Genomic DNA, 11,204 nt, shown 5'->3' with positions numbered 1-11,204 from the left:
TCTAACCTGGGCTTCTATTGGAATTCTGTAACACATATTAGCAATCCCATTATCGCCGTTTTTGCGGCAGTTTCCTGCCGCTAAAACAGCTATAATTTTAACTAGGTTCTTGCTAATATGCCCCCATGTTAGCTGGAAGAATCTCCGATTACAGGGCCTTTTTTATATATATTTTTTTTTTTGGGCCTGGTTTGTTGTGGCAGCGGCCCCCAGACATTTATGTCAAAAACCACCAGGAGAGGGTTTTTTTTGTTCCTCCCACATGTTGGGAGCCAGGAGTACATTGTAGCAGGGTTTCCGTTCTCCCACAGAACTGTGCAGAGAGGAATGGAACCTCGGCGAATTAGGGTGACCCAAAACTCACCTCAGTACCCAAAAAGCCCTTACCGAGCTAGCTACAGTGTCTCATTGGTCATAGCAACACTCCCAATGTTTAGACAAATCAGAACATGAACTTGTAATACCTCAGGTTACGTGGAACACATGAACACTCTTTCGTTATACAATCATTTCAACCCAGAACTTGGAGTAAATGAGGACACGTGCATATTTGAAATATTTATTTACTAATGCCGTTTTCTCAAGCGCAGTATCTTAGATAATACAAGGAAACATATTATCATAAGCAATGTTATCAGCATAGTTACTAGTCCATAGAAAGCAAACAGTGACAGCATGCTATTATGCTGAAATGAATAAGTGCTAAACACACATAATTCTCACCCTCCCTAACTGGTATATTATATTAATATATTAGAAGGTCTCTTTGGGTTTTAGCTGGGCGGGCCCATACCTCAAGATCTTAGTATGAAGAGATCACATCTGCTCCCACCAGCTCTCTGCATGCGAACCGCATCAAGTGTGTATGTGTGCACCAAGCATTGCAATATAAAAACGCGCTTGAAGCCAGAATTTGGCAGGAGCTGCACTTGTGTTATGTCTATGAAGGTGCGGAGATCAGTTCTCACAACAATCTGTGTTGTGTTATACTTGTGGCTTCAGCACTCACTGTACAGACATAGTTTATTAAGCAAAGCTGATTCGAGAGCAATAACATATTATTCTCCTGTAAACTACTAGGTTGAAAGCTAAATCAACAAATTATGTATCGTGTGCAGAAGCAGCAAAAGGAAAAAATGGCGTTTAAACATTTAATGAGCCTATGCTAACTTAACACAGTATTCAAATAAACAGTAGCTATATGACAACATGTTCTGTTTGGGTAGAGGTTCAGTGCTTCCTCAAAAAATAGCTTATGCTCCACAAAGCTGTGATAATTTTGTTCACTTATCCAGGGGTCTAACCTTGAACTTTCAGGGGCACACATATGATATTGTATTGCTACTAAAGTATCTTAGATAACTAGATAATTTATGGTTTATAGAATTAGGGGTCTTAGGAACCAAGGGGCCCATTATGATGTCGGGCTGATTGCCCTGGCAGGCTGGCGGTATCCACCGCCATCCTGGCAGGGGCAATCTGCCCAACATCCACACTCGTTTTCCCCCTGGCATATTAGTATGGCGGGGGGACCTCGGCCGACGGAAAGACCGTCCACCGCTTTTCCGCCCCGGTCGCCTTGCGGCCCGGGCGGAAAAGGAATAATATGGTGGCGGTGTCTATTAGACACTCTCAGCCATATTACGATGTTTGTCTTTAGGTGCCTTTCCGCGGCGGCGATGCCACCACGGAAATGCATGTGGTCTTCACTCTGGGGGCCCACTGCGGGCCCCCAGATTGAAGTATAGGTGGGCGGTGCCTGCCGCTTTGTTAATGCAAATGCTGAAATGCATTTTTAGCATTGTGGCAGGCGGTGCAGAGAGCACCGCCCGCCACAATGCTAAAAATGCAGGATGTGCCCGCCACTGTGGCAAGCACATCCTAATACCCCCCACGGGACCCCCGCCCTTATGGTGGGCGGTCCCGAATTCCGACAGGATGGCGGGCGGACAAAGTACGCCCGTCATCCTAATGAGCCCCCAAGTATCTCAGTACTGCTGTATTGATTGTATATTAAGGGATATGTAAATATCCCTTTGAGTGATTAACTACATCCCTCTAAAATGCGTATTTGGGATGCTAAGAAGTTTGGAAAAATTTACATTTGAATGTTATATATCCATATTGTAATCATTGTTAATATCACATCAAATATATAATCCTTCAATCAGCAGTTCCGTGCCACTCCACCAAAGTCTAAATGCACCCCTAACTCTGCTTATGAAAAGCCAACACCATAAGGCAAAAGTGAACCAAAGATGCTCAAAAAAGTCTCTAAGAGGCCACAGCCCTCACATAGGCTGATGTAGCTGGAGGGAGTCAGTTTTCAATACTTGCAAACTACCTATGAGCAAATGGGTTCTTACTGATGTATTCTTCCTACCTATTTTCTGGTGTTTTTGGTTCCCAAAACCCCAGATTAGTTGCATAAAGTTTCAATTAGGTTCTCTTCCTAGACACAAAACACTTTCAACACACCAGTTGATTGAGACAACTCCAGCAGCTTACTGTTTTCCCCTGTGGTTGGCTCAACTCCAGACAATTTAAAAGCAAGGCCCCCTTAATGATCCAGAGGTTCTCAGCAATGCAGGGTTCCTTGCACTCCCAGTCAGTCCTGATCAATCTATAGAGTTAAGAAAGTCTTAGGCCCTTAGTTTTTCAGCTTCTCCGTGGTGGTGTTTGTCCCCCTGCATGACTCTTGTCATTCCCGAAGGATATAAGAACGCATAGAGACTAAGCAATTTCTTTAACTTAAACCTCAAAAAATGCACAAAAACAACATAGAAACAAGTATTTCTCAAAAAATACACACATTATGAAATATTTCTTTTATTCATAAACAGGAAAAATACAAAAGTGGAAACCGTAATGTTAACAGGAAGGGTGAAGCTTTTAAAAATTGCTTTCTTTTCTAAAAGACAAGGCAATAAGGTAGACTCTAACATTTTACATTATCTTTTTTTGCTTTAAATTCATGTTCTCTTTTTGTCCGAGCATACCAGTGTTTCATTTGAGGCTACCAATTGTTCATACTAGATTATGTTTCTTGTACTTGAGCTGCTCCCATATATTATGCTACGAGTAACACATCATTTTGAGCCCCAAATTAAAATTCCTTCATATTTACAGAGCGTTAAAAAAATCACTTTTAATATTTCTACATAGAAACTTAACTAATCTGCTATTACTGATTAATATTCTAAACAGTCACAAACCCCCTGAGTCTGCACTGTGGACCAAGGGTCTGCACCACTAATCTAATGGAAAAAAGAAGCAGTTCCATAATGTGAACAGTGGAGCCAATCAAAAGCAAGGGTTAACAACCTATGTCCCGAGAAGGAACAATCGCAGAATAGGGAGGAAAAGCACGACTAAAGGGAGGGGAACTGAGATTGACAAGAAAGCCATCAAATCATGAGCACTGGCTGACTCTGTGTAGTATTATGTACATTGCTGAGTGAGCTAGACAGCTGGAGTAGTGAGACTACAGTATTTTTTTATATTATATTATATGATTTTTTATATTATATGATTTTTTATTTTGTGATGAAGTGCCTATACTAAGTATATGAAGATAACCTTTTTAATAAAAATTCTTTAGATACATTTTATGTTCTGTTGTGGTTTGAATACAATATAGGAGGAGGCGGGGACAAAATTGTTTAGAATAAATGTTATTGTTCACAAGCTATATTAATGCTTTGAAATTATATTACGCAGAAAGGAATTTCTTTTTTGATTGTGAGACTACAGTATAACAAGCCCAATATGAGTAAAGATTTAGTTTACCTGGATCTTTCGAATTCACTGTCAACCAATTCCCGTTCCTGATTTAAGGTTTTGTTTCTTGCTTATCTTGAGATAGAGAAGCTGTTCCAGGACAGCTAGCTAACAAATGCCTGCTTAGCAAATGTATCTAGTGACACACTGGTCAAAATGCAATATGACAGGAGAGTCCTCTTGGCATCTCGCATTGGACATGCTGTTAATACTTTACAATTCTCCTTGGCAGCTAGCTATCCTGACTGAAAGTAATGAGAGCCTGGCTGTCATTCACTGTGCGTAGGAACAAAATTGCCATCTTCCATAAAGCATAAAGAGTCTGAGGTTTGAGTAGCAGGTACTGGGCCCCATCAGAAGTGAAAACAAGTGGGGTTAACAAGCTAGAAAAATCTGGAAATTCTAACCTAGGCGGTTTATGAATCCATGAAGTAGGAAAATCAAATGTACATATGCACTTCTCCCATCTGTACTCCGTAGCCAACGTGTTGTCAATGTGCCACACCAACAAAACAGATGATCATTTGGCCAGGACATCAATGCATTTTACAGTTCATGCTGATCCAATCATTAACATCATTGGTTAGAAAATGTAGGTAGTGTTGTGAGAGTACTTACAGCAGCAAACACCACCCATCTTCCAAAAGCAGGTGGGTCTCCAAAAGGTATTTAGAAAACAGCCACTTGGCAACCGTGGATTAATTGACCATTAGTTACTCAACCAAACACATTTCATAAGTAACATTAGTCTTACTGTCTCCAATTGTTTGCAAGGTTGTGTTCTTGTGTATCAGGTTGTGTCCTTGTGTATCTCCCCAAAATCATTAAACTAAACGAACGAAGGTCACATAAGAGACAAACACTTGGCTTTAATTATGAAGTATATAAGTCTTTCATATATGAGCCTTCTTCTTTAAAGATAAAGTTTAGATTTTTGCTTTAGGACAGCTCCAGTAAACCCTACAGATCAACTCAAGACAGGTATAATAAACAGACAAGTTCTACCACCCAAAATAATAAGCCAAAATTAATCAACAATATGAGAAATTTGAGGGTATCTGGAGAGGCATAGAATCAAACTCTCACAGGAGATGAACACTTTAGTGAGGTAACTTGGTCTTTTTGAATTTAGCCATATACTGATTTTTCAACAAGTGTTGAGATGTTCTTGGGAAGGCTAAGACTTCTCTGCAGCTGACCCATGTTTCTCTATGAAACCATGCTGTAAATTCTATAGAGCATGGGATTCAGCTACCGTTACTACTTGCTTGGTGTTTCCAGGAACAAATAAACCTGAAAAAAGGATGTAAATATGTGTGGGAAAAAGGGATAGAATTTAGAGAAACCACCAATTCAGCATGCCATTTCTTATTGCAAGTATCCAAACTCACAGTAGGCTATTAATGATAAAGTCATGTCGCTCAGTATTGGCAATATCGTGGACACTATTACCATGCCTTATAATAGGAAAAGATCTGGAGCCACTGACTCCTCTTCATGACGATGTATGAAATTATGTGAATGTGATCCAGCAAAGAATATCCTGTGGTTGGTTTAGCTACTACATTGTAATCATGAGAGATTGCAGCGTTATGAGTTAATTCATGGAGATTTTAGGTCAACATCAGAAATCATGCACTACCTATTTGTGGAAAGGATTGGATGCAATAAATTTTTTGGTGTATATTGTTTAAGTACAAATAAAAATGGTAGCAACCAAAACAAGGAGGCTGAGAAGCCCAAGCATGTTTAACAGTGGAGAACTATTGGCCTTGTTCTTCACCACTCGCGTCTTCATGGGTTTTAGTATTCGATCCCACTTAGTCAGGATAGCATTTCGGGCTCCGTCCCATTTCCCCGGCCCAGTCAGGCGGTACTGTGGTGGTGTGCAAGCACTAAAGAAAACCTCTAGCGCCAGTCTGGGATCACTGAGCAGGAGACGGAAGACATTGGGCTTGACACCAATCTCTGAAGCAATCTCGTCAACATACTCGATGAACTCAATCTGAAAGGTGTTTCCCTGGAGGGTTCCATACCTTAATAAAACAAAATGGTATATGTTAAGAGGCAGCTAATTTATTTGTGGACGTGTGTGGGTAACCATAAATATGAGAAGTGGTCTACAGCCCGGTCAACTAAGGGGTACAAATGTCACTTTTATGTTTGTTCTGTAGAGTTTTCTACAGCCGAAATAGATCCGAAGGTATCAGAGCGCTTTACCTGAGCACCAGTTACGTTACAGACTGACACATTCACTTTTGTTAGGCATGTTACCATTGCTGTTCACTGTAGTAAAGTCAGTCAAGCTGAGTCTTGCTCTTCACTCTCTTTTTGAAAGCCTTTGGTTTAAGACTGTGATTCCTCATATTGATGCCTACACATATAATTGAACTATTTTGCTAATTCCCTTCCGATAGACCCCTGATGTCCTCATAGTTATCATACAGTGGCCAGTCCGTTGAGGCCAACTCCTCAGTCAATGAGTTTGAGGACTATTATCTCACATATAATAATTTTTCTAAAATGTACATCTTTTTAAGCTGATGAGTTTCTATACACTACTCAATTGAGGAGAAGATATTATAGTGGCCCGCTGAAAGAAAATAATTGAAGTAGATCACTCTCTTTGTTCACACAATAAATCTAACTAAAGAACTGAGGTCTCTTCCAGTTCCATGATTTTTTAATGTGTAAGCTAAGACCTAAAAGGGAGTAAGTGTTCTGTACATTAGAGGACCCGGCATGAAGCAAGTACAAATGTGAGAGGCACATTATAACAAGGTTAATAGCCAGAAAATATCAAGATGTAAAGATAGGGCCATGCTTGTAGGAAGTAACATTATGAAAATTAAGAGACAGTGTGTACTTGTAAAGTAGTGGCGGTGGCATACAAAAGTGAGTAATAATATTGTGTACATTAGGCAGATGAGTATTGCATAGACTGTCAGAACTAGACTTTTAAGCAATCATAGTCGGACAAGTAGCAGCACATACCTAAATACATAATAGATCTGTAAGTCAAATTCAAGTTGTAAAAATCAGAATTATACAGGAACAGAAGAAAAGTTAGGCCTAGGCGGAGCAAACAATCCAGATGATGCTACTTGCTTATGTGCTCATTGGAGATGTGGGAAACCATGCTAGCCAATGAAGGTCCCCAAATAGGTGCCCTCAGGGTACAGCACACAAATAAGGATAGAGGCAAGAGGGCAAGAGTGCATCATAGAAAAGGTTAAACAAGATAAAACGTAATGGTGGGCTAGAGCCAAGTAGATAATGTCAAATATATAATGATATGCTAAGCCCTGAATAATTTAAAAAAAGGATAAAGGGTGTGGTTCTTCCAAAATAAATGTGGGTGCCAGATATTTCTGAAGCAGAGCCCAAGTGCAGCAAATGGGTTCCCCCCATTTAATCCCCCTGGATTGTTTGCTTTTTGATTGCACATTTTTTTTCTTTTACTGTGAGTGTCTCACTACCAGTGTTTCACTAATACTAAATTCTTTAGAAATAGACTTAGAGTTCTAATCCCGTGCCAGTGTCTATCTTTCGTGATAAGGCTCCCCTTGCACAGAAGAGGCTCTGAGTTGACTAAAAGCAAACACATGAGCATAAGCGTGTGAACACATGTGTTGACTCAGTGCGTGAGACTATTGTCTAGATCATCCAGTATGTGGGCACAGATAGCCAGGGAAAGGAAGGGATGCAGGGGAAGTCTGCAAGTGGCAATTAACTCCTCAAACAGCATCTGACCTGGGCAAGCTCACAGAAACAAAGGAGGGAGGCCAGAACAGTGGAGCCACACAGAGGAGGGGCTCCCGTTTGATATTTTGGTGGTAGGGGTTCAGGCAACTGTATCAGTTGTAGGTAAGACTCCCATGGAAGGTATTTCCATAGACCACTTGAGGTTGCCTTGTCAAAATGTCCCAGCATGCTGTGCAGGAGGGTTGGGTCAAGGGTAGAGTGATAATATTGCACCCTTGGCCAGGGATGTCTGGTTTCTAGAACTTTCAAATCCCACTTAAAACCCCCTGCTCATAGAGATTTTTGAGAACATTCTCAACCGAGGATGCAATGCTGAAATAATGGCCAGCTGGTAGAAAGAAGTATTCTGCACCTTGGCAAGAATGGACTTTGCCTTTAGCTGACACATAGGACTAGAATGGTTCTCTCCAAGGAGAGTGGCACAGGACCTCTTATGCCCCCTTAAGAGATGTTGGGAGAATGGATCTGCCCGGGGACCCTGGATCGTTCAACTGTGGCTTTAGTGGACTGGCCTTGGTCTGCTGACACACAGGCCCCCTTTACGTAGCCAGGCGGCTGTGGGATCTGGACAGTACAATAGGGAGTGGGTTCGGCTTGCTGGCTGTGATGTGGCTGTGGAAGATGCCCCCTCAAGCATTAGAGAGCTTCAGAAGCCCAGTAAAAGGAACGGTATAGCAGGTGAGCTGAAAACCTAAGCTCACCAACAAAAGTACTCTTTAGAAGCCAAGCAGCCTTCTGAAAATGCTCTTGGTGCCTATAGAGCACCACCAGGAGCAAAATGAGCCTACAAATGTGTTATTAGGCCCTACTGAGCTGGAGAAACCAGCATCTGAAGCACGCTATATGGTGGGATTGAACTGGAAAAGGAGCAAATAGGCTCCACCATGAAATGTAATTCCCAACTATGGTATGGGCCAGAGTCCAGGGGTCAGTTCATCTTTAACAGTCTTATATTTAACTGGTAGAGTGGATATGTGTAGCTCCCTCCTTAAGTGCATCAATGGGATCAGGGACCCCCTCCCCTAAGGCCTGATGCAGCAGTGATTGTCCCAGGGGACCTCTTCTCCTCAGGAACGACGCTCTAAGGACTGGTCACACGTCCTCATTGCTGCATGATCTTCCCTGCTCCCTGTGCCTATGTTTGCACCCAGCTGCACAGTCTCTACTTGGTGCTGCTTGCAGGCTGGGGGGAAAAGAGGATGCTACTTCTGCACCAGCCCACAGCAGCTGTGTTTACCACTGGATCTGGCCAAGCCACAAAGATGTGGGCTTCCCACATGGCCTCATCACTACTACACTCCACATCCAAATTCACCAGGCAAGGGCACCCAGTCTCTCGTAAAAAAAAGAAAATGCTGCACCTGGCTGCATTGTGAACAACAGTAAAGCATTTCCTGAAATGCGTAAAGTTGCTCATAACCTACTCATTCTGCGGGCAATGCAGTGCTGCATAAGCCCCTGCGTGGACATTTTAAATTTACATAATGTCTTTGTGTTGCCCCAAGAGCAGGAACACAACCAGCATTTTAAAATAATTGTGCTTAGGGGTTACAGGGAGTGCAGCATCACCCCCAGAAATAATCCTTTAAAATGGCTCTAAGCCTCCCAGGGGACTGCATCTCTGACCCTGAGAGAAGTTTCATGTTGTTTCAAGCACTACTGGAGCTGGAGCTTCTGATCATACGTTCTGGTGTGCAGTGACCCTATTGGTTGGTCTTCCAACTGCACCAGCAGGAGAATAAAAGTCGAAATGAGAATCTGGTACATATGTGATTCACTGCCATGCTTTTACTGACAATGAGACTAGACATTGCAATGTTTCATATTATAATGAATAACATCGGTACTATGCACATCGACTTTGATTGTGAACTATAAACTGTTGCTGCTTTTATTATTGTGGTGACACTCCAATAAAGTCGGTAGGCCTGCCTTATTGATACTGGCACCCACTTATATCGTGAAATTGTATCTAGTATAAGTGGTTGGATTGCGATTGTGGGTTCAGAGCTTGCTTTGGGTGTAATGTGGGTGTCACCAAAGGTATTTCCATTTAGGTTGGCTCCTTGTAAATTGAAGGATGTTGGCTTTTTACATGTGAATGACTCATACCCTTTTAATCTAATAACTCACTTTCTTACACCAATGAAAACAATACAAATTAAGAAAGTGGCAATTTTAACCTAACTGACCCTTTCGTGTTTCCAGACATAGCTTAGCTTTGTGGACTAGGTCAAATGAGCAAGGTAGCGTGAGTTTTGAAAGGACTAGCACTGCACATCATGTTGGTGAAAAACATAAGGGCTTGAACAAAAAAGGCATAGAAGTTAAGTGAGGTCTAGTTTAATATGATTGAATTGGCAATTGCCACAGATCAACATAGAAGTGGAAAGTCTCCCAACTCTCATGATGTTTAGGAAGACTAGTCAAAAAGGTTATGACCAAAGCCCAGCTTAGACAGACCTAGACTCTGCTGTGTACTGTGCTATAGTCATGAATGTTTTTCTGGGATGTATGACGTTACAACTCATACTTTTACAACGCATGCCATTACAACAAATTTTTTACAACGCAAAAACGTTTACAACGCATGTATTTACAACGCATGTTTTTACAACGCAGGTACCTTTACAACGCATACCATTACAACGTAAGTATTGGTAAGTATATATTATTTTTTTTTAATTTAAAATAATTGAAAATAATATAATTTAATTTAATTTAATTTAATTTAATTTAATTTAATTTAATTTAATTTAATTTAATTTAATTTAATTTAATTTTATTTAATTGATTTAATTTAAATTTAATTTTATTTTATTTTTACCTTATACCCCTGTACCACAAAAACCCAAAACTGACCCTGAACCCTAAAAATACCCCTGTACCCCAAAAACCCAAAACTGACCCTGAACCCTAAAAATACCCCTGTACCCCAAAAACCCCAAACTGACCCTGAACCCTAAAAATACCCCTTTACCCAAAAACGCAAAACAGACCCTGAACCCTAAAAATACCCCTGTACCCCCAAAACCCCAAACTAACCCTGAACCCTAAAAATACCCCTTTACCCAAAAACCCCAAACTGACCCTGAACCCTAAAAATACCCCTTTACCCAAAAACTGAAAACTGACCCTGAACCCTAAAAATACCCCTTTACCCAAAAACTGAAAACTGACCCTGAACCCTAAAAATACCCCTTTACCCAAAAACTGAAAACTGACCCTGAACCCTAAAAATACCCCTTTACCCAAAAACTAAAAACTGACCCTGAACCCTAAAAATATCCCTTTACCCAAAAACTGAAAACTGACCCTGAACCCTAAAAATACCCCTTTACCCAAAAACTGAAAACTGACCTTGAACCCTAAAAATACCCCTTTACCCAAAAACTGAAAACTGGCCCTGAACCCTAAAAATACCCCTTTACCCAAAAACTGAAAACTGACCCTGAACCCTAAAAATACCCCTTTACCCAAAAACTAAAAACTGACCCTGAACCCTAAAAATGCCCCTTTACCCAAAAACTGAAAACTGACCCTGAACCCTAAAAATACCCCTTTACCCAAAAACTGAAAACTGACCCTGAACCCTAAAAATACCCCTTTACCCAAAAACTGAAAACTGACCCTGAACCCTAAAAATACCCCTTTACCCA

General features: G+C 41.0%; 1 protein-coding gene across 1 annotated transcript in view; it reads right to left on the bottom strand.

The window, feature by feature from the left end:
- Nucleotides 1-3,748: 3,748 nt before the first annotated feature.
- Nucleotides 3,749-11,204, bottom strand: part of LOC144754764 (dimethylaniline monooxygenase [N-oxide-forming] 2-like) — a 368,566-nt gene continuing 361,110 nt past the window's right edge. Inside the window, exon 9 of the mRNA XM_078642962.1 lies at nt 3,749-5,816. Within this exon, the coding sequence (XP_078499088.1) occupies nt 5,471-5,816 (346 nt within the window). The 3' untranslated portion in view covers nt 3,749-5,470. The remainder of the gene's footprint in view (nt 5,817-11,204) is intronic.

Source organism: Lissotriton helveticus, chromosome 1_1, assembly GCF_964261635.1.
Source record: "Lissotriton helveticus chromosome 1_1, aLisHel1.1, whole genome shotgun sequence".
NCBI lineage: Eukaryota > Metazoa > Chordata > Amphibia > Caudata > Salamandridae > Lissotriton > Lissotriton helveticus.
The sequence above is the reverse complement of the archived record's forward strand: the minus strand, read 5'-3'. Positions and strand labels throughout refer to the sequence as shown.